The following is a 25,304-nucleotide window of genomic DNA, read 5'->3' as shown; positions in this document are numbered from 1 at the left end:
TGGTGCATGTTTGGATCAACAGGGCACAAAATTTGTGTTTTGATATAAACTTGCTTTATTTAATGTACACCAATGGAGAAGGAAATGGCAACCCACTCCAGTATTCTTGCCTAGAGAATCCTATGGACGGAGGAGCCTGGTGGGCTGCCATCTATGGGGTCGCACAGAGTCGGACACAACTGAAGTGACTTAGCAGCAGCAGCATTTTGCCAGAATCTTATAAATGACTACAATCATTATCTTTCCTTTAAACAACTGACTTCTTTTCATTATTTGTTTTCAATTAAAAAAAAATTGCTATCCATACTTGTTTCGAACAGTTATTGTTTTTCTTATTTAACTTTTTCATAATAACAAGGTCATACAAAATCAGGGCAAGCCTCCGTCAGACCCTCTCTGATCTCACTGGGCTCCCTGCGTCCCCAAAAGAATCACTAGCTTGAACTTTTGAAATGTTCTTTTTATGTTTTAGTACACACATGTTAATAAATACAATGTAGTGTTAATTTATGGGTTGGGCAGAAAGTGAAGAGGAACTAAAAAGCCTCTTGACAAAAGTGAAAGTGGAGAGTGAAAAGGTAGGCTTAAAGCTCAACATTCAGAAAACGAAGATCATGACATTCGGTCCCATCACTTCATGGGAAATAGATGGGGAAACAGTGGAAACAGTGTCAGACTTTATTTTTTGGGCTCCAAAGTCACTGCAGATGGTGATTGCAGCCATGCAATTAAAAGACGCTTGCTCCTTGGAAGGAAAGTTATGACCAACCTAGATAGCATATTCAAAAGCAGAGACATTACTTTGCCAACAAAGGTCCGTCTAGTCAAGGCTATGGTTTTCCCAGTGGTCATGTGTGGATGTGAGAGTTGGACTGTGAAGAAGCCTGAGCGCCGAAGAATTGATGCTTTTGAACTGTGGTGTTGGAGAAGACTCTTGAGAGTCCCTTGGACTGCAAGGAGATCCAACCAGTCCATTCTGAAGGAGATCAGCCCTGGGATTTCTTTGGATGGAATGATGCTGAAGCTGAAACTCTAGTACTTGGGCCACCTCATGTGAAGAGTTGACTCATTGGAAAAGACTCTGATGCTGGGAGGGATTGGGGGCAGGAGGAGAAGAGGACGACAGAGGATGAGATGGGTGGATGACATCAGTGACTCGACGGACGTGAGTCTGAGTGAACTCCGGGAGTTGGAAATGGACAGGGAGGCCTGGCGTGCTGTGATTCATGGGGTCGCAAAGAGTTGGACACGACTGAGCGACTGAACTGAACTGAACTGAAACTTTTCACAAAAGGTATTACATTACCACAATTATTCATCAGCTTGCCTTTTTTTGCTACTTAGTATATGCTTTCTAGAAATGCCTTCTGCTTTGTTACATTTGGCCTTTTGATGCTGTGTCTTAAAAAATGTGAAGTTTATAACCTGTTGTTGAAAAACTAGGAGCTTTTCCCCTATGACATTTACAGTTTATGTATTCATTTCCTTCATAATATTAATATCACTGTAATCATTGTCTGTAATGTTCTCTGTGGATTAAGAAGGACCACTTCTGGAAACCATAAGAAAGCACCAGATACAAGGCACATGAGTATAAATTCAGTTCTGAAATTTGTTAGTTTCAATGTTTCATCACTTTATAGGTCAATGATGTACTTAACTCCTTCAATATGGGTTTTTAAAATGTCATATTTTTCTCATCTGAATAGTTTCAGTTGGTTTTATTATATGTCTGTTTCTTTAAAAATAAGGCAGTTGCCAATAATTCTTCCAATATTAAATACTGATGGGTGAATAAAACCACAATTAGATTTGATCAAATATCATTTATGTGCATCTTTGCTCTGTTAAACACATTTTTCTGAATGTGTCCTATGGTATATATAAGCCCTTTGTTCATGGAACTCTTACTAAAGAAAAAGAGTAATTTTCTATTCACTTTGAATATATTTTATACTTAAGCTGAAGATAAAATTCAATGACTAAATAAAAATAAGGCCAGGAAATAAAAATGAGTTTCAACAGAGAAAATCGCTGGATAATAACATGGCAAAAAGTCCAGCTGTAAAGTTAGGGTATCTGGCTTTGAACAAATAAAGCCTAAAGCAATTGAGGCCAGAGTGAATCACCAGGAGACAGGAATAAGCAAATTTGAAGCAGGTGTGATACTGGCATCTACAAATATGCTGCACAAAGTAATTAACTTATTCTAATGTGCATTGACTAGACACCTGTCCTTTGATCTGCTCTGGGTCAGAGACCTAGAAGAAGGCTCCTTATTCTGCTAGTAAGAAGAAAACTCTGCCAGACAGAGACCTGGTGAAGGCTGCTTGAATCAGAAGCATGCACATCTGCACCCAATCTAGAAGGATTTAAAGTTATTAAATCAGTACATAGAAAGTCCTTTACAAATCAACAGAAGTAACCCCACTGAGATGCCATAGCAACATGATTTAATGACTCAGGAAGAATGGCTGGCTGGCATCTTGAAGGGCTTGAGGCTGTCTGCCATAAGCAATAATCCCAGGATTTACTAGTTCAAATTGCCAGAATTTTTTTCAGTATTACCCTAAGGCAATATCCAAATATCTAGGGCCAAACGCCACCTGGAATGGTCTCATCAAATAAGAAAATGCTTATCCTTGGGTTGTAGGCTGCTATGTCCTAATCTTATCCGTAAAGACTGATACAGAAGCTGACGGCTTGGGTCTAAAAGGGGAGGCATGGCTTGAGGTTAATGGGAAGAAATTGTCAAGAAAACCCCAGAGAAGTCATTTTCCAATGAAATAAATCTATGGTGGACCTGGGAAAAACCTCACTTGATCATATCTTATCTACTCTGTCAAAACTTATGACAGCCTTCAATAAATTACAATGTATTTGACCTATATGAAAACTTCGGTCAAAATACAAAGATAAAGAAAGAAAACACGCTACAGGTAATGCTCACCAAATCATATAACACCCCCTCCCTCCTTCTGAAACAGAGCAGTAAAAAGAGAGGGGTTTGTTTTTGCTTAGGGAGCCTACATATCTGATTTAATTTCCACCCAGTTGTCTCAGTTCATGAGTAAACATAGTTTGGGGTATCTGGAAATAAGTCTAAGTTGGGTCTCTAGTTACTGTAAAGGAGCTTACAGGTAAGCTTGAAAAACTGGGGAAAAGACATTCGTTTTAAGCAGTAATATACATTAAAAATTCTTTTCAGTGATTTTCCAAAAGCAAAATCTTACTCTTCCTCTCCCTCATTTCTAATTCCTCTAACAGAAAAATTAGGTTCTCTCTCCTCTTTTTTCCAAACCCATGATATCCTATTAGTGGTAAGCAGTGGCTCTTAAGGGTCCTTCATAATTGCATGCCATCTCATGCAGGAATCTCTTGTGTAAGGACCTTATAATAAACACCATTTACAGGTGAATTTGAAAATTTGTGAATTATAATAAAATAAGAGTCATAATCTTCTACAAACATATTCTTATAATAATGAAGTTATTTTATGACCTAGATAATATATGACCTAGATAGAATTTTTATTAATACTCATCAAAACAACTGTTTGTGAGCTTATCTTTTTGATGCTTTATATAAATTTTTGACGCTTTATGTCAATTTCATTTGAAAGCTATTTTTCTAAAAGAAAGAACAAACATCACTTGAGATTCTCTAAGCTGTGTATGAGATTGTGTATGCATATGTGTATATTTTAGGAAATGCTGTAAATGCAGTAAAGCACAAAGAATAATAAACACACAATATCCAGAATTGAGCTTTCAACATGATGCTTCTTTCATTTCTTTTGAATAAGAAGATAAGGCATCACGAAAAATTTAAATCCTTTTTGCTCTAGATTACTGGTCCACTAGAACCAACCTCTATAAGCTCTGAAATTTTTTTCTGCTTATTTTCCAGTAAATAGTGGGCATTAAAAAAAAAAAACAAAAACACACAAACCTGTCTCCTCTCCCTTACCGTAGCTGTAAGAATCGAGTATATTTTCTTCTATTATCTTTTTAGATATTTTTACAAATACTTAAATGTATTAATGAACAATACGTGTTTTATGTCTAGGAGTAAAATTTACATAAACATTCCATTAAAAAATTAATTCTGTATTAAGCCTTTTCATTCAATGCACTGTTGATCAGAATTAAGCACTGACTCGATGGACGTGAGCCTCAGGGAACTCCGGGAGTTGATGATGGATGGGGAGGCCTGGCGTGCTGCGATTCATGAGGTTGCAAGGTGTCGGACATGACTCAGCGACTGATCTGATCTGATCTGATCTGAACATGGGACCATGTTCAATTAATACAACCACAGAATTCCATTATAATGTTTCCAAATAACTGATTAGAATATTATGATCAATTTTTATAAGACCCAAGACAGTCCATGCTTGGACACCTTTTGGTAGTTCCAGCTTTTACAATTTTATACAAAACATGGCTCTTAAGAAAGTAAGTAACCAATAGAATTAAGGAAATTGAAGATGAAACAGGAACTTGTCAATCTAAAAAAGATGGTTGTGTTAATGACTATTGCATATGTTCTATGGTGTAAGTACTGACCTTGGGAACTTGGGTTTTGGCATAGGAGGAAAGAGAAATCTTTTAAGTAAAAACTCTGGATACATCCTTTCAAAATAACAAATAATTTTCTTTTTCTGCTCTCAGCCCTGGGATTTCTTTGGAAGGAATGATGCTAAAGCTGAAACTCCAGTACTTTGGCCACCTCATGCATAGAGTTGACTCATCGGAAAAGACTCTGATGCTGGGAGGGATTGGGGGCAGGAGGAGAAGGGGACGACAGAGGATGAGATGGCTGGATGGCATCACTGACTCGATGGATGTGAGTCTGGGTGAACTCCGGGAGTTGGTGATGGACAGGGAGGCCTGGCATGCTGCGATTCATGGGGTTGCAAAGAGTCAGACACGACTGAGCGACTGAACTGAACTGAACTGAACCGAAGAGGCCTAAAAATAAGAACTTAGTGACAACAACCATCCCTGGTACTTAGAGTTATTTCTAAATACTACTCCTTCTCCCAAAGGAAGTTGGGATCTTTTGAGAAATGATTGATTTCAGTTCTGGACAAGGATATGCAACATGCTTGACCTGGGACAGCTTGTCATCCCCACCCCCACCCCCAATCACATACACACCCCAAAATACACACACATACACAAAAATCAAGCTATGAGCACTACTTAAGATGGGGAAAGGATTCAGGAGCTAATCTGAAGAAATTCCCTCTGGCTAAACATGGGTTAACTTAGCATCAAAAAGAATAATAGCATTGGGCTACAATACATCATATCCAAATTCACCTCACACTCACTGACATGTAAAAAAGTATAATTCTGTAAGTTCATAATGATACTTAAAAACACCCATTATTATTCACATGCTAAGTAATCAAATTAATTTTTTTGAAACTGCTAAATATGACTAAAGAATCAAGTACTTATCCTTGCTTTTGTTTCACTAACTTCTTATAAAAAGTCCTATCAAATCTAAATATAATAAAATTTCTAGTTCTGTTGACTAACAAAAAATACAGGGTTTCAGAAGAACGCAATCAGTAACATCCTGTCTGGTGGAAACTCTAAAAGAGAAACAATTTGGATTATCCAAAGAATGGATTGGAAGTGGAAGGAAAGACAAAACCTATAAGTTAAATTGGGTGAGGATTTTTTACTTTTGTTTAGGTCCTTATCAGTTGACTATTTCATATATAGAGAATCCCAGGGACAGGGGAGCGTGGTGGGCTGCCATCTATGGGGTCGCACAGAGTTGGACACGACTGAACAGACTTAGCAGCAGCAGCAGTGTGTATAAGTCCATTGGGTCAAAATTCTTAAAAATAAATTGTACAAAAAAAATTTCAAACACCTGGAGAAAATGGAGCACTCAATAAGAAAGAATTATTACTAATTTAGGTGAGATTAAGGACACTGACCAGTCTAGTGAGACTACTTAACTTTTAGAAATGGTATCATTTCATTCAGAAATAGTTGAGTCTGTAATAGTTCCCAATAATTTGGGTCAAGGGAGAAGTTGGTGGGAACATAGATGAAACAGTATTGATAACTGTTTAAGCAGGAGAACAGGTGCGTGGGGGTCCCTGGACTTTCTTCTTCCCTCTTATATGTGCTAAGGTTAAAAAAACAGAAGATAAAGGTTCAGGGGATGTTGAAAGATCTGTAAAATGCTGAAAGGCATCATCAAGATAATTTTTCCCTCAAATATCAAAGTACTTAAGGTGAGGCAGACTCTGTGAACCTTCATTGTAAATAAAAATGAAAATGCTGCTTTGTATTAGAGAATTAGGACCTGATGCATATGAAATGGAAGGAGTCTTTAGTGGTAGGTTCAGATCACAAGTATCTCACATGTAGTGCCTTATGAAATGCACCAAAATAAAGAGTGCCTGCAGTAGCAAGCAAGCACATCAGTGTTTCAGACGCAGGGAGCCAGCCTGACGGAAATGTACAGATCAGAGTTTGTGAAAATTCTCTTCCTGCCTGATCATCTTTAACAAAGCCTTAAGTGACTAATGAGGCCTTTAATGAGTCCATGTGTTTCTCATTAGTGGTGCATGCTAAGTCGCTTCAGTCGTGTCCGACTCTGTGACCCCATGGATTATAGCCCACCAGGCTCCTCTGTCCATGGAATTCTCCAGGCAAGAATACTGGAGTGGGTTGCCATGCCCTCCTCCAGGGGATCTTCCCAACCCAGGGATTGAAACCAGTGTCTACTGTGCTCCCTGGATCGCAGGCAGATTCTTTACCACTGAACCCCTGGAGAAGTAGAACTGTTAATATGTAATACAAGAAAAGTAGAAATACTCCTATATATTAGAAAGAATAGGTTTTTATTCTGTAGCATATTTATATCTGCTTCCTACCCATCCCCAGGCCTAGTTATCAACCTCCTGGTTTTGACAAGCAAAACACAGAAGGAATAGGTGCCTTTGTTAGCACTGTAGGTAAGTTCTGGCACCTGTTTGGATACCAGCTGTGTGTCAATTCATCTTATGATTGTCAAATCACCAAATATTACAAAGCTAGACATGCTCCTTCAGGGTTCCAAGAGTGTGTTTGCATGTTGGCTGGCAGATATTCTTGGAGAGACCAGGCCTGATCCTGACCAGCCTCTATGACGAGTTTTGTCTGACGCAAAGTAAGACCTGAATGCATAAGCATATGCCTGTGAGTCAATTCAGGTGGAGGATGCTTTGGGGATATGGAACAGAAGCATTTTCTGGTCCAGTGTCTCATCAAATGCTCGAAAGCTATTTTTGACTATGTACCAGTCAATTAGAGTATGCCCACCCCATCTGAACACTACCATACACTTCCACAGTTTATTGCTGCAGTTTACCCCTACATCTTTATTTATACGCCAAAAAATGGAACTGATGCACTGCTTCTAGTCCTAAGACATAAACTGAGTTACTGCACGAACAGTCTGGACAAGAGAGGAGATGGCCTGAGTGTTCTCAAAATGAAGAGAGCATGGCAAGCTTGGCGGCATGAAGCCTTTCCCTCGGGATGTGGTGCTATTTTACATCCTTAAGGATAAAAAATATGAGATGCAGGATTAAACGTTGTTGTCTTTCAGCTAATCTGATGAAATAGATGGATTTTATTTGGAAAATGAAAAACAACAAAAAAACCTACCTGAAGACTGCAAGGGTCAGAGACCAGAGCACTAAAGGCTTCCTCAGCTCGAACTTCGCCCGCTTGTTCATTAGGTGCCGACCACCAAAGACAAAGGCAGCATACAGGGCGGAAAACAGGAAAGATTTCTTCCTAGGAACAAACAGAAAAACAAAATCTTATGAAATAAAGAGCTTTAAGCAATTTATCTTTATTCATTAGAAACGTATATTGCTTCACCAACTTTTCTACCCCTCTTCTCTTCGTACTCACTGAAAATATACTCTTGGGAATGTGCCCCCTTCCCTAAAGAGAGAAATTTGAGTCCATTTGGCAACATGGTGGCTAGTGACTCCTCCCCTGATAAAGGAGGCCATCCAGGTTAACTCTTGTCAGGATAGATGTATTTTCTTTTGAGGCTCTGTAACTCTAAACATTTCATCAACATGGTACTGAGGTACAAAAAGAAATATTTTTACCAAGAGCACTGATTTTCAGAGTTTGCTGGACAATTTAGATAGATTAATTTAAAAGGACCATTTTGTTGGAAATAGAAAATCTAGGTGACAGACCTGTGTCCTAGGACAAGAAAGCCTTTAAAAATGCCATCTTCCTAACAGACTAATGATACTAAAGAATGACTTTGGAGAAACACTTCATGATTTAAAACACTAAAACCAAGCTACATGAATTATGGCTCCTGAAAGATGGATTCCTGACACCTTCACTAGGGGAAGTGAAGTCGCTTAGTCGTGTCCAACTCTTTGCGACCCCGTGGACTGTAGCCTACCATGCTCCTCCATCCATGGGATTTTCCAGGCAAGAGTACTGGAGTGGGTTGCCATTTCCTTCTCCAGAGGATGTTCCTGACCCAGGGATTGAACCTGGGTCTCCCACATTGTAGGCAGATGCTTTACCGTCTGAGCCACCAGGGAAGCAGGGGAGGCAGGTATTAAACGTCAGTATAATCATTAATAATAAGCCTAATTGTCAGACATCATACAATGCAATAGGAAGAACACAGAACTTCTTACAGTACAGTGGCCTAAAACCTTGAGGTTGAATCTTGGCAAATATCTGATTTTTCTACCTGCTTATTGGAAGGAAAGTTATGACCAACCTAGATAGCATATTAAAAGGTAGAGACATTACTTTGCCAACAAAGGTCCATCTAGTCAAGGCTATGGTTTTTCCAGTGGTCACGCATGGATGTGAGAGTTGGACTGTGAAGAAAGCTGAGCACCGAAGAATTGATGCTTTTGAACTGTAGTGTTGGAGAAGACTCTTGTGAGTCCCTTGGACTGCAAGGAGATCCAACCAGTCCATTCTAAAGGAGATCAGCCCTGGGTGTTCTTTGGAAGGAATGATGCTAAAGCTGAAACTCCAATACTTTGGCCACCTCATGCAAAGAGTTGACTCATTGGAAAAGACTCTGATGCTGGGAGGGATTGGGGGTAGGAGGAGAAGGGGATGACAGAGGATGAGATTGCTGGATGGCATCACTGCCTCGATGGACATGAGTTTGGGTGACCTCCGGGAGTTGGTGATGGACAAGGAGGCCTGGCGTTCTGCAATTCATGGGGTTGCAAAGAGTCGGACATGACTGAGCGACTGAACTGAACTGAACTGATTGGAAAAGATAGGGGATAGAGCCAAACTGAAACATTCTGTTGTTAAATTGTGTCCAACTCTTTGCAACCCTGTGGACTGTAGTCTGCCAGGCTCCTCTATCCATGGGATGCTCCAGGCAAGAATACTGGAGTGAGTTTCCATTTCCTTTTCCAGGGGATCTTTCCCACCCAGGGATTGAGCAGGCGTCTCCATCTTGGCAGGCAGATTCTTTATCACTGAGCCACCTGGGAAGCCCAGGACATTCTGTAGGACAGCTGACTTTCTTTCTTCAAAATGTCAGTTGTAAGAAATCAAAATCTAGGGCTGTTCTATATTAAAAGCAACTTGAGAGACATAATTAAATATAACATGTTGAACTTCTGGGGATCTTTATTTGAACAGATGTTTAAAAAAATCTTTAATAAAATCAGAAAATTATCAGTCATAATTTTAAAAGTTCTTATCAGTTAATATTTATGGGTAAAATTATGTGTCTTGGATTTGCTTTAAAATACTCTAGGAAACAAACAGAACTCAGGCAACATTAAGAATGGAGAGATGAAAGGAGATTTAAAAAAAAAATGATGAAACACAGGGTCTTCAGCACACATTTATGATTAAAATGCTTCAAAAAATGGTCAAAGAAGGAAACCTACCTCAACATAATAAAGGCCATATATGATAAGCCCACAGCAAACATTCTCAATGGAAAAAACTGAAAGCATTCACCCTAAGTTCAGGAACAAGACAAGGGTGCCACTTTCACCACTATTATTCAACATAGTTTTGGAAGTCCTAGCTACAGCAATCAGAGAAGAAAAAGAAATAAAAGGAATCCAGATTGGAAAAGAAAAAGTAAAGCTCTCACTGTTTGCTGATGACATGATACTATACACAGAAAACCCTAATGATAGTATCCGATAATTACTAGAGCTAATCAGTGAATTTAGCAGCCTCAGGAAATAAAATCAACACACAGAAATCACTTGCATTCCTATATACTAACAATGAAGTATCAGAAAGAGAAATTAAGGAATCAATCCCATTCACCATTGTAACAAATATAGGAATAAACTTACCTAAGGGAGAAGGCAATGGCACCCTACTCCAGTACTCTTGCCTGGAAAATCCCAGGGACGGAGGAGCCTGGTAGGCTCCAGTCCATGGGGGTCGCTAAGAGTCAGGCATGAGTGAGCGACTTCACTTTCACTTTTCATTTTCATGCATTGGAGAAGGAAATGGCAACCCACTCCAGTATTCTTGCCTGGAGAATCCCAGGGACAGAGGAGCCTGGTGGGCTGCCGTCTATGGGGTCGCACAGAGTCAGACACGACTGAAGCGACTTAGCAGCAGCAGCAGCAGCAGCAAGGAGATAAAAGAACTGAATGCAGAAAATTGTAAGACACTGATGAAAGAAATCAAAGATGACATAAACAGATGGAGAGATATTCCATGTTCTTGGGTAGGAAGAATCAATATTGTGAAAATGACTATACTACCAAATGCAATCTGCAGATTCAGTGCAATCCCTATCAAATTACCAATGGCATTTTTCACAGAATTAGAACAAAAAATTTCACAATTCATATGGAAACACAAAAGACCCCAAATGGCCAAAGCAGTCTTGAGAAAGAAGAATGGAGCTGGAGGAATCAACCTTCCTGACTTCAGATTATACTACAAAGCTACAGTCATCAAGACAGTATGGTACTGGCACAAAAACAGAAATATAAACCAATGAAACAAGATAGAAAGCCCAGAGATAAACCCATTACTTTGCCAACAAAGGTCCTTCTAGTTAAAGCTATGGTTTTTCCAGTAATCATGTATGGATGAGAGAGTTGGACTATAAATAAAGCTGAGCGAAGAACTGATCCTTTTGAACTGTGGTGTTGGAGAAAACTCTTGAGAGTCCCTTGGACTGCAAGGAAATCCAACCAGTCTATCCTAAAGGAAATCAGTCCTGAATATTCATTGGAAGGACTGATGCTGAAGCTGAAACTCTAATACTCTGGCCACCTGATGTGAAGAACTGACTCATTTGAAAAGATCCTGATTCTGGGAAAGATTGAAGGCAGGAGGAGAAGGGGATAACAGAGGATGATATAGTTGGATGGCATCACCAACTCAATGGACATGTGTTTGAGTAAACTCCAGGAGTTGGTGATGGATAGGGAGGCCTGGCATGCTACAGTCCATGGGGTCTCATAGAGTCGGACATGACTGCGTGACTGAACTGAACTGAACCTATGCGTACCTTATTTTTGACAAAGGAGGCAAGAATATACAATGGGGCAAAGACAGCCTTTTCAATAAGTGGTGCTGGGAAAACTGAACAGCTACATGTAAAAGAATGAAATTAGAATGCTTCCTAACACCGTACACAAAGATAAACTCAAAATGGACTAAAGACCTAAATGAAAGACCAGAAACCATAAAACTTAGAAAACATAGGCAGAACACTGGATGACACAAAGCAAGATCCTCTATGACCCACCTCCTAGAGTAATGGAAATAAAAACAAAAGTAAACAAGATTAAACTTTAAAAGCTTTTGCACAGCAAAGGAAACTATAAGCAAGGTAAGAGGACAACCCTCAGAATGGGAGAAAATAATAGCAAATGAAACAACTGACAAAGGATTAATTTCCAAAATATACAAGCAGTCATACAACTCAATACCAGAAAAATAAACAACCCAATCAAAAAAGTGGGAAAAGACCTAAACAGACATTTCTCCAAAGAAGACATACAGATGGCTAACAAACACATGAAAAGATGTTCAACATCACTCATTATTAGAGAAATGTGAATCAAAACTACAATGAAATATCACCTCTCACTGGTCAGAATGGCCATCATCAAAAAGTCTATAAACAATAAATGCTGGAGAGGGAGTAGGGAAAAGGGAACGCTCTGCACTGTTGGTGGGAATGTAAATTGATACAGCCACTATGGATGACGGTATGGAGATTCCTTACAAAACCAGGAATAAGACCACCATGTGACCCAGCAATCCCACTCCTAGGCATATACCCTGAGGAAATCAATATTGAAAATGACACATGTATCCCACTGTTCATTCCAGCACTGTTTACAATAGCTAGAACACGGAAGCAACCTAGGTGTCCATTGACAGATGAATGGATAAAGAAGTTTTGGTACATATACACAATGGAATATTACTCAGCCATAAAAAGGAACACATTTGAGTCAGTTCTAATGAGGTGGATGAACCTAGAGCCTATTATACAGAGTGAAGTGAGTCAGAAAGAGAAAGAAATATCATATACTAACGCATATATATGGAATCTAGAAAGATGGCACCAAAAAATTTATTTGCAGAGCAGCAATGGAGAAACAGACATAGAGAATAGACTTATGGACATGGGGAGAGGGGAGGAGAGGGTGAGATTATGGAGAGAGTAACATGGAAACTTATATTACCATATGTAAAATAGACAGCCAACAGGAATTTGCTGTATGGCTCAGGAAACTCAAACCGGGGCTCTGTATCAACCTTGAGGGGTGGACTGGGGAGGGAGATGGAAGGGAGGTTCAAGAGGGAGGGGCTGTATACATATGGCTGATTCATGTTGAGGTTTAAAAACAATAAAATTCTGTAAAGCAATTATCCTTCAATTAAAAAATAAAGTAAAAAAAAAAACAAACCCTTACATTTCAGGAAATACCTACCCACCAACAAACACTTTTAACGAACTTTGTTTTTGAAGACTGTTTTATCAACATAATGTATGAAATTAGGAAAACAACCAAGAGCTCAGGCATTCTAAACCAAAAGGCAAACTCAAGAGAATCAATTAAGTTTTAAGAACAGTTGGATCTAATAGAACTTCACCTTTTTTTACTACTAAATTATATAAGAACCCATAGGAAATTTTTAGCTCAAGTCCATCTTCATTTGAGTTATGTCAAATAACATAATAATTATTTAATTGGCTTCCTCATATATTGGCAAGCTGATTATTTTTCAAACTGTAAACCTTTTATTTTGTATTAACAAAATAAATAATTTTTATTAACAATCTTGTGGCAGTTTCAGGTGAACAGCGAAGGGACTCAGCCATATATACACATGTATCCATTCTCCTCCAAACCTCCCTCTCATCCAGGCTGGCACAGAACACAGAGTAGAGTTCCACATCCTATACAATAGGTCCTAGTTGTTCCACTGTTATTTTTAATGAAAATCTAAAAGTGGTAATTTTTAACAAGTCTAAAAAAATTTTCAGAAAAATAAATGGAATTTCAGAAATAAAAAAGATAAAAAAGAAAAAATAATGGAGAGATGAAAGGAGAGTAATAAAAAAAATGATGGAACACAGGATCTTATGAGTCCTTTTTTCTTTTTGTTAGGTTTAGGTGGGACTTTTAGTCAGGAAGGTCCAGGTAAATAGAATAGAATCTGCATGTCCTGCACATTTATTAGTGTACCAAGGAGAAGTGAACAATAGTATCGGTAATGCCATAAAGAATAAAAACACAAAGTTTTCGTAGAGTACAATTCAATATAAAGTAACAGAGGCCATGTATTACAAATAACTGAAACAACTGAGTACTTTCTGATATGATAAAGCAATGTTTCTTTTAAAATGGGTACTCTTCATTCAAGGGCTGAAAAATAAGTTCCGAGATGTAATACAAAAAGAAAAATGCATTCACCCAAAGAGGATTACTTGTAAAGGGCTTTGTATTTTTTCCCCAAACTGCCACGAATTGCTGACACATGAGAGATCTGATTGTTCACACAGCGTCACGCTTCTTCCAATGATTGCCAGTGACTGACTTGGTGAACACCACCAAATAAAGTGGTGATTTCTGAAAGCAACTGGTAAATAGATTTAAATAAATCACTTCCACAAACTCTGGAAACATAAGACCTGGCACAGACTAGTGCTTAATAAATGTTTATTGAATGACCATGATCTTGTCATATTGAATTTTCTGATAAGAGAAAATATAATTAATGTACTCAAGGCACATGGAAACTCAGAGAACATTGTATAAATCAACAGTTGGTGGCTCAGATGGAAAGAATCTGCCTGCAATGTGGGAGAGCCAGGTTCGACCCCTGGGTTGAAAAGATCCCCTGCAGAAGGGAATCACTCCAGGATTCTTGCCTGGAGAATTCCATGGACAGAAGACCCTGGCAGACTACAGTCCATGGGGTCACAAAGAGTCGGACACAACTCAGCAACTAACAGTTTCACTTTTTCACTTTCCCTTTCCCAGTTAATGTCTTAAAAAGAATAAAATATTTAGAAAAAAAAATGATGCATTTTCTTCCTCCAGAAAGAAAGAGGCTATTTCTGTATTTCAAAGAGAAGCGGAAAAGTGAGACAATTTACGGAAACTGTTAACTATTCAACATTTGAAGAATAAAGCAGTTTTGGCCATAAATACATTTATTGCCTTACTCTTTTTAAGCTTGAAAGTGTATGGCATTACTTTAAAAATCAGAATCACTCTACTATGTGCACATAAGGATTCACTCAAGAAAAACAAAATTTATTAAGTTAATGTAGACAGTAGTCATAAGCAAAAGCATATATTCTTTTCTAAATTAAAGGTATTATGATTTAAGGAGTGATTCCTGGGGGTAGAGATAGTGCTAAAAAGCTTTGGTATTTAATTCTCTTAATCATCCTTAATGTAGGTAAAACATTTTCTTCATGTTATGACCAAGGAGCCTGACTTAGAGATTAAGGAGCCTGACTTAGAGATTAAGTAGCCTCAGTTCTATGGTAAGAAGAATTTATCTGCTGTATTATAAGAATTCCTTAAACCCCTTTACAGAATTACAAGGCTGTTCTGTAACTTTGTGGCACCCTGTTTGTGAAAAGATGAAGAGGAAATCTCTATACCTTTGTTTCAACTGCCACATTTTCTGGGCAGTGGAAGTCTTTGATCCAAATTCTCTTCAGAACAAATTCACTATATGTATCCCTGAAAACTCTTCCTTTCAACAATTTATTATTCTTTCTCTTGCTCATTCACTCTAATTCCAAGTTCTGTTATAGTTACATTAATTATATTACTCCCAATTATGAACCAAGTTAAAGAATGTCTATATGATCCTATCATTCTAGCCTAAGGGAAAAATAATGTGCCTTGAAGAATGAACCAAAGAATAAAAGTCCTCCCTCTGTAGTCTTTCCTCAAATTTCTTCAGTTCTAGAATGAGAATTAGTCCTAAGGTACTGCTAGGTTCCTGGCCGGGGCTGTTCCCTTTTCCACATGTTTGCTAAAGATCTCTTTAAGAATCTTCAAGTCCACAGCTAGGGCAACCAAGTTGATCAATATAAACATGCAGAATTTGAGAACTGTGAGGGACAAATGTTCTACAGAAAAGGAAATGAGGTGGGGCATGCTGATGACATTGGTTGTTCAGGGTCACGTGGCTGCATTCACACATATTGGTCAAAACTACCAAAAATTGAAATGGCTGTGATCAAGCATGCAGGTAAACAAAAATCAATTGTCTAGGCTCTATCTGGGTCCCAGGCAGTCAATAATGAGCACCATCGCTTCAGTCATCTCTGACTCTCTGTGATGCTATGGACTGTAGCCCGCCAGGCTCCTCTGTCTATGGGGATTTTCCAGGCAAGAATACTGCAGTGGGTTGCCATGCCCTTCTCCACTAGTGGTAATCACTAGTTTTCCAGGGGATCTTCCTGACCCAGCGATTGAACCCACATCTCTTAACATCTCCTACATTGACAGGCAGGGTCTTTACCACTAGAGCCACGTGGAAAGCCCCCAGTCAATCATATGAACTGACTATAAATATTATAATAAAAAACAAGTTACTTATTGTATCCTACATAAATCTTCCACTGTGGTGAAATTTAAATAATGTTTTGGTAACAATGGATGGACTTGGAAGGCCATTATGCTAACTGAAATGAGACAGATAAGAAAGAATACTATATGAAATTACTTATACAAAGAATCTAAAAAATACAACAAACTAATGAATATAAGAAAAATGAAGCAGTCTCATAGATATAAAGCACTACTGGTTAACAGTGGGGAAAGGAAGGGGAGGGGCAGTATAAAGGTGGGAGGGTAGGAGAAATCAACTGTTGGATATAAGACAGGCTACAAGGTTGTATTTTACAAATGGGAAATATAACCAATGTTTTGCAATAACTGTAAAAGGAGTATAAACTTTAAAAATTGTAGTAAAAATGAGTAAATACACAAAAAATAAAAATGTTCAATATGCTTTGAGGTAATTGAGAACTAAGTTTAGGGTTCTATTAAGAGAAGGAGTCATCTGAGGAAGCATTAACTGAGTAAAAATTTATCATTCATAGTTGAATGTTATGATTTTTCCATTTTGCTAGAAGATAATTTTTCTTTAGCCAAAAGGGTGATTTAAGTGGATTAAAACTGTATTTCCATCCTGGTATCTCTTTGGTAAAGTTTCAATTACAGTCAAGATGAATAATGACTTGCTGCAGGCCCACTTACTATTTAATGTGGATAGATGACGTCCCTAAAATTTCAACAGGAATCCAATAATACTTCATATTCTGACAGGCCTCCATAGCTGGGTATAATTGTAACACTGCACTGTTTTATCACCAGATAACTAGAAATTTCTAGATGGTATGGACTCTGGCTTACTAAATGTACTCTTAAATGCACAATCATACAGCACAACCTTTAACTGTAGGTACTTAATACTTTTCATATTGTTCATGGGGTTCTCAAGGCAAGAATAGTGAAGTGATTTGCCACTCCCTTCTCTAGTGGACCACGTTTTGTCAGAACTCTCCACCATGACCTGTCCATCTTGGGTGGCCCTACACAGCATGGCTCATGGTTTCATCGAGTTAGACAAGGCTGTGTTCCATGTGATCAGACCAGTTAGTTTTCTGTGATTGTGGTTTTAAGTCTGTCTGCCCTCTGATGGAGAAGGATAAGAGCTTATGGAGGCTTCCTGATGGGAGAGACTGACTGAGGGGGAAACTGAGTCTTGTTCTGATGGGCGGGGCCATGCTTCAGTTCAGTTCAGTCACTCAGTCGTGTCCGACTCTTTGCAACCCCATGAACTGCAGCACGCCAGGTCTCCTTGTCCATCACCAACTCCCAGAGTTCACTCAAATTCACATCCATCGAGTCACTGATGCCATCCAGCCATCTCATCCTCTGTCGTCCTCTTCTCCTCCTGCCCCCAATCCCTCCCAGCATCAGAGTCTTTTCCAATGAGTCAACACTTCGCATGAGGTGGCCAAAGTACTGGAGTTTTAGCTTTAGCATCATTCCTTCCAAAGAAATCCCAGGGCAGATCTCCTTCAGAATGGACTGGTTGGATCTCCTTGCAGTCCAAGGGACTCTCAAGAGTCTTCTCCAACACCACAGTTCAAAAGCATCAATTCTTCGGCACCCAGCTTTCTTCACAGCCCAACTCTCACATCTATACACGACTACTGGAAAAACCATAGCCTTGACTAGACGGACCTTTGTTGGCAAAGTAATGTCTCTGCCTTTGAATATGTTATCTAGATAGGTCATAACTTTCTTTCCCAGGAGTAAGCATCTTTTAATTTCATGGCTGCAGTCACATCTGCAGTGATTTTGGAGCCCCCCAAAATAAAGTCTGACACTGTTTCCACTGTTTCCCCATCTATTTCCCATGAAGTGATGGGACCGGATGCCATGATCTTCATTTTCTGAATATTGAGTTTTAAGCCAACTTTTTCACTCTCCTCTTTGACTTTCATCAAGAGGCTTTTGAGTTCCTCTTCACTTTCTGCTATAAGGGTGGTGTCATCTGCATATCTGAGGTTATTGATATTTCTCCCGGCAATCTTGATTCCAGCTTGAGCTTTTACCAGCCCAGCGTTTCTCATGATGGACTCTGCATATAAGTTAAATAAGCAGGGTGACAATATACAGCCTTGACATACTCCTTTTCCTATTTGGAACCAGTCTGTTGTTCCATGTCCAGTTCTAACTGTTGCTTCCTGACCTGCATACAGATTTCTCAAGAGGCAGGTCAGGTGGTCTGGTATTCCCTTCTCTTTCAGAATTCCCCACAGTTTATTGTGATCCACACAGTCAAAGGCTTTGGCATAGTCAATAAAGCAGAAATAGATGTTTTTCTGGAACTCTCTTGCTTTTTCGATGATCTAGAGGATGTTGGCAATTTGATCTCTGGTTCCTCTGCCTTTTCTAAAATCAGCTTGAACATCTGGAAGTTCACAGTTCATGTATTGCTGAAGCCTGGCTTGGAGAATTTTGAGCATTACTTTACTAGTGTGTGAGATGAGTGCAATTGTGCAGTAGTTTGAGCATTCTTTGGTATTGCCTTTCTTTGGGATTGGAATGAAAACTGACCTTTTCCAGTCCTGTGGGCTGCTGAGTTTTCCAAATTTGCTGACATGTTGAGTGCAGCACTTTCACAGCATCTTCTTTCAGGATTTGATATAGCTCTACTGGAATTCTATCACCTCCATGAGCTTTGTTCGCAGTGATGCTTTCTAAGGCCCACTTGACTTCACATTCCAGGATGTCTGGCTCTAGGTCAGTGATCACACCATCGTGATTATCTGGGTCATGAAGATCTTTTTTGTACAGTTCTTCTGTGTATTCTTGCCACCTCTTCTTAATATCTTCTGCTTCTGTTAGGTCCGTACCATTTCTGTCCTTTATCACTCCCATCTTTGCATGAAATGTTCCCTTGGTATCTCTAATTTTCTTGAAGAGATCTCTAGTCTTTCCCATTCTGTTGTTTTCCTCTATTTCTTTGCATTGATCGCTGAAGAAGGCTTTCTTATCTCTTCTTGCTATTCTTCGGAACTCTGCATTCAGATGCTTATATCTTTCCTTTTCTCCTTTGCTTTTCACTTCTCTTCTTTGCACAGCTATTTGTGAGGCCTCTCAAAAAGCCATTTTGCTTTTTTGCATTTCTTTTCCATGGGGATGGTCTTGATCCCTATCTCCTGTACAATGTCTTTCCCATTCTGTTGTTTTCCTCTATTTCTTTGCACTGATCACTGAGAAAGATCATTAAGGAAGATCATTCATGATCATTAAATCATTAATGTCTTAATAACCTAGATAACCATGATAGTGTGGTCACTCATGGGGAGTGTGAAGTCAAGCAAGGCTTAGGAAGTGTTACTACAAACAAAGCTAGTAGAGGTGATGGAATTCCAGTTGAGCTATTTCAAATCCTGAAAGATGATGCTGTGAAAGTGCTGCTGTCAATATGCCAGCCAATTGGGAAAACTCGGCAGGGCCCACAGGACTGGAAAAGGTCAGTTTTCATTCCAATTCCAATGAAAGGCAATGCCAAAGAATACTCAAACTACCACACAATTGCACTCTCACATGCTAGTAAAGTAATCCTCAAAATTCTCCAAGCCAGGCTTCAGCAATACGTGAACTGTGTACTTCCAGACGTTCAAGTTGGTTTAAGAAAGGGCAGAGGAACCAGAGATCAAATTGCCAACATCCTCTGGATCATCGAAAAAGCAAGAGAGTTCCAGAAAAACATCTATTTCTGCTTTATTGACTATGCCAAAGCCTTTGACTGTGTGGATCACAATAAACTGTGGGGAATTCTGAAAGAGATGGAAATACCAGACCACCTGACCTGCCTCTTGAGAAATCTGTATACAAGTCAGGAAGCAACAGTTAGAACTGGACATGGAACAACAGACTGGTTCCAAATAGGAAAAGGAGTACGTCAAGGATATTGTCACCCTGCTTATTTAACTTCTATGCAGAGTACATCATGAGAAACACTGGGCTGGAACAAGCACAAGCTGGAATCAAGATTGCCGGGAGAAATATCAATAACTTCAGATATGTAGATGACACCACCATTATGGCAGAAAGTAAAGAAGAACTAAAGAGCCTCTTGATGAATGTGAAAGAGGACAGTGACAAAGTTGGCTTAAAGCTCAACATTCAGAAAACTAAGATCATGGCATCTGGTCCCATCACTTCATGGCAAACAGATGGGGAAACAGTGGAAACAGTGATAGACATTGTGTTTTTTGGGGCTCCAAAATCACTGCAGATGGTGACTGCAGCCATGAAATTAAAAGACGCTTGCTTCTTGGAGGAAAAATTATGAGCAACCTAGACAGCATATTAAAAAGCAAAGACACTACTTTGTCAACAAATGTCCATCTAGTCAAGGCTATGGTTTTTCCAGTGGTCATGTACAGATATGAGCGTTGGACTATAAAGAAAGCTGAGCGAAGAATTGATGCTTTTGAACTATGATGTTGGAGAAGACTCTTGAGAGTCCCTTGGACTGCAAGTAGATCCAATCAGTCCATCCTAAAGGAAATCAGTCCTGAATAGTCAGTGGAAGGACTGATGTTGAAGATGAAACTCCAGTACTTTGGCCACGTGATATGAAGAACTGACACACTTGAAAAGACCCTGATGCTGGGAAAGATTGAAGGTGAGAGGAGAAGGGGACGACAGAGGATGAGATGAGATCACCGACTCAATGGACATATGTTTGAGTAAACTCTGGGAGTTTGTGATGGACAGGGAGGCCTGGCGTGCTCCAGTCCATGCAGGTCGCAAAAAGTCAGACATGACTGAGCAACTGAACTGAATACTTTTGAGATAGTCATTCTACAGCCCAGTTACATTAGTTATAGGATTTCCCAGGTGGCGCTAGTAGTAAAGAACCCACCTGCCAATGCAGGAGACATAAGAGATGTGGGCTCGATCCCTGGGTTGGGAAGATCCCCTGGAGAAGGAAATGGCAATCCACTCCAGTAATCTTGCGTGGAGACCCCACGGACAGAGAAGCTTGGTGGTCTACAGTCCATGGGGTTGCAAAGAGTCAAACACAACAGAAGTGACCTAGCACACATAAGAAGTAACCAACCAAATAAGGACCACCCAAATGCAATACGGATATGTTTGTATATACCCTTTCTTCCCCTTTTATTTCTGTCCCTGTGATTAATGAAAATAGCCCGTAATTAATCAAAACAATAGTTTTATTTTTTATCTTCAGAAATCTGGATTTCTTCATCATGCTATATTGTTCCAAATCATTCCTACATGTTTTGCCTATTCTGACCTAGTCTGTGTACCTGCTTATGATTCGTATTGATATTTATTGTTCTATCTAACAAAACTTCTTAACGAGCGTATGTGTGTGTCTGTGTGTGTATATATATATATATGTATATGTATATATATATATATTCAACTTTTTTCTTTTCAACTCCTGGGATTACACTGAACCAGCACTTAGTAGCTTGAGTTGCCCATCAAAATCTCTGCCAGATGACTTGCACTCCTTTGGAAGTCAGACAGGTTTGAAAATGGCGAAACTTTCATGTGGGTAGCATTTCACACAGGATAATTGCTAATGAACCCCATGGGGAGATGACCTGAGCGTCTTTATATCAGCGATCTTGTTATAATGGCTACTATGTACATGTCAGACACAAGGAGTTGTGAAAGAGAAAATATGCTGTGAGGGAGAAAAGGAACAAAAAGGAGACCTAAAAGGACTTTGGCTGATCTATCTGGTACACCTCCTGAGCTGAAGAGTGTGAAGCCCAGAAAGTATGCTGCTCAGTAAGGCCACATCTCCTTTAAGATTTCTCCTTTAGTTTGGTTGTTGATTCAAGTCAGAAAAATAATTCAAGGTTCTAAAAGTAAATTGTAGGACACACATGAATTGGAGACTAAAAATCAGTGAACAGAAACCTCAAGTAAATACAGTCCGGAGACCTGAAGGGGAAATTCCCGTCCCGCAGCCATCTTCTCTTTGTTGTTTTAGTGGCTAAGTCGTGTCTGACTCTTTTGCAACCCCATGGGCTGCAGTCTGCCAGGCTCCTCTGTCCATGGGATTTCCAGGTAAGAATACTGGAGTGGGCTGCCATTTCCTTCTCCATGGGATCTTCCCCACCCAGGGATCAAACCTGTGTCTCCTGCATTGGCAGGCAGATTCTTTCCCAGTGAGCCTCTAGGGAAGCCCCTGTGACCATAGCAGAGACCAACAGGAAAAAGAATGAGTTCTCTTTTTGCCTGGCAACAACATAGCCAATGAAAAGTCATGGATTCTGTTTATTATAGCCCTCTGTACTTCCTTATAAAAGCATTCTCCTTTCCTTGCATGAGATTCATCATGGTTGTAACACCCTAAACTGCAATTCTCTGCTGATCCCCAATAAATTCATCTTTGCTGGAGAAACATATGGTCATCTATTTGTTTGATGTCAAACAAGACCCAGAGACTGAAGGAAATATACTGCTTTCTCCCCCAACAAGACACTCAGGGGATGTGTATCGTGGTTACAATTTGATGAGGGTATAAAAGGAGGTTTTCTGGTGAGGGATCCTGAAATTATGCACAGTCTAGCCAGGGCAGGACTGTCACTTTCTTGAGAGTTCCACCAAGACTTCAAGCATTTTTCTATATTAAAAATGATGGGAAATTTTCAGCAGTTTTTATCCTTAAGTAAATTTTATCCTTAAGTAAACTGGGCATTAACTCTGTGCCAAGAAATTCTGAGAAATAATTTTGTGAATAATGGAGTATGTCCATAATTAATACAAATGGTGAGTTTATAATGGAAAGACAAGCCATTACTGAAGAAAAGGGTGTTATTCTAATCTGTTTGACCCAGCATATATTGTGTGACTTCTGAGCTTTGAGTTGCAAACACCTCTGCTTCTCATTCTGCTTTCCCCTCACATGCTAATTTAAAGATCACAGGTTCTCTTTATTTAAGGTGAGAAAACCATTTTTTTTTTATCATTCTATTGTCAAAGTAGGTCATGATCAAAGTAGTTACATTAATACAATGGATTCAATGACATGGTCATATATCACTTTCCAGGGAAGAGCACTCCTCTTAGGACAGACCTGTTGTAGAATGTTGTCTGTACATTATCTGTCAACATTTTTTTTCCCTTTGCTACAAAAAAAAACCCACAAACAAACAACCCCAACTTGATAAACTGTTTTCTTGTTATTTTCTTTTTACAATTGGAAATGAGATCTTTTGGGGAAAAATACTTTCAAAATGTGTAAAACACATACACACACAGCCCCCTAAAAAATGCCACCTCTCTAATGTTTAAATTGGTGAGATACCAATTAATTACCTTTGTTTCCCTAGATATTTTCACTTATTGATAAAAAATGCTGACATCTTTCCATCCATTCAAAATGTAATCATTTTTTTCATTTGCAGTGTGGTTAGTATGCCATTGAATGATTTAAAAAAAAATTGCTACGTAGGAACAAATTCTGCCTTTGACAGGAAAAAATGTGTTGGTGCTTTGAGGCGGACCCTTAAGGCTTTGGATGGATGGACAGATGCAAGAGAACTTGGGTGGGAAGAAGCAGTGGTGTCTGGCATGAGCTAAGTGGAGTGGAGAAATCTAGTTTGGAAATAAAGCGGAAAGTCAAAGTATGCAGAGTTCTGAAAACAGCAGAGCTAACTCTGCCTGCATCTTAGCTCAAAGTTGCAATAGGTTTTAAGGCAGGGGGCCAGTAATTTGTTACCATTAATAATTAAAGTACAGTACCAAAATTTGTGGCTTAATTTTCTTTTCCTTCCTCCTTCTTAAAATATATTATGTGACTTGGATGCAAGAAGAAGAGGGGGAAGAATGATGGATAGTGATTCCAGAAAGAGAGAGATGGAGAATGCTGGTTTAAGTCATGGAGAGCAATGAAAGACTTAGAGATGGGAGGGGGCAGAATAAAAAAGCCTTTGACTGTGTGGATCACAATACACTGGAAAATTCTTAAAGAGATGGGAATACCAGACCACCTTACCTGCCTCCTGAGAAACCTGTATGCTGGTCAAGAAGCAACAGTTAGAACTGGACGTGAAACAACAGACTACTTCAAAATTGGGAAAGGAGTACATCAAGGCTGTATATTGTCACCCTGCCTGTTCAACTTCTATGCAGAGTACATCATGCAAAATGCCAGGCTGGATGAAGATCAAGCTGGAATCAAGATTGCCGGGAGAAATATCAATAACCACATATATGCAGATGACACCACCCTAAATGGCAGAAAGCAAAGAGGAACTAAACAGCCTCTAGATAAAGGTAAAAGGGGAGAGTGAAAAAAGTTGGCCTAAAACTCAACATTCAAAAAACGAAGATCATGGCATCTAGTCCCATTGCTTCATGGCAAATAGATGGGGAAACAATGGAAACAGTGACAGACTATTTTCTTGGGCTCCAAAATCACAGAGGGTAGTGACTGCAGCCATGAAATTCAAAGACGCTTGCTCCTTGGAAGAAAAGCTATGACAAACATAAACAGCATATTCAAAAGCAGAGACATTACTTTGCTGACAAAGACCCATCTAGTCAAACCTATGGTTTTTAAGATAGTCGTGTATGGATGTGAGAGTTGGACCATAAAGAAGGCTGAGTGCCAAAGAATTGATGCTTTCAAATTGTGGTGATGAAGAAGACTCTTGAGAGTCCCTTGGACTGCAAGGGGATCAAACCAGTCAATCCTAAAGGAAATCAACCCTGAATATTCACTGGAAGGACTGATGTTGAAGCTGAAACTCTAATACTCTGGCCACCTAATGCAAAGACCCTGATGCTGCATCTTGAGAAATGCAGCTTGAGGGAAAGCTTGAGGGCAGAAGGAGAAGGGTGCGATAGAGGATGAGATGGTTAGATGGCATCACTGACTCAATGAACATGAGTTTGAGCAAGCTCCAGGTGATGGTGAAGGACAGGGAAGCCTGGTATGCTGCAGTCCTTGGGGTTGCAAAGAGTCAGACATGACATAGCGACTGAACAACGACAACAAAGAATTAAAGAAAAGATATGCTCACAGAGAAATTTGGCATTAAATACGTCTATTCTAGTGGGCAGATGTGGCTGAACTTTAATCCTAGTACTCTAAGTTAGTACATTCTGGCATATTCCCCACAATCTATATTGTCAGCATCTGTAGCTACAGGAGTTACTGAAGCACATGTATGAACTGAAGGATCTTCTTTAATGAATTATTCCTCTTCACAGGCAT

General features: G+C 39.3%; 1 protein-coding gene across 3 annotated transcripts in view; it reads right to left on the bottom strand.

Annotated features, from left to right (window-relative positions):
* Positions 1 to 25,304, bottom strand: part of ELOVL6 (ELOVL fatty acid elongase 6) — a 134,416-nt gene that overhangs the window by 43,786 nt on the left and 65,326 nt on the right. For all 3 annotated transcript variants that reach the window (XM_070791068.1, XM_070791066.1, XM_070791069.1), the window contains one exon: positions 7,683 to 7,814. In XM_070791068.1, the coding sequence (XP_070647169.1) occupies positions 7,683 to 7,814 (132 nt within the window). The remainder of the gene's footprint in view (positions 1 to 7,682; positions 7,815 to 25,304) is intronic.

Source organism: Bos indicus, chromosome 6, assembly GCF_029378745.1.
Source record: "Bos indicus isolate NIAB-ARS_2022 breed Sahiwal x Tharparkar chromosome 6, NIAB-ARS_B.indTharparkar_mat_pri_1.0, whole genome shotgun sequence".
Lineage (NCBI taxonomy): Eukaryota > Metazoa > Chordata > Mammalia > Artiodactyla > Bovidae > Bos > Bos indicus.
The sequence above is the reverse complement of the archived record's forward strand: the minus strand, read 5'-3'. Positions and strand labels throughout refer to the sequence as shown.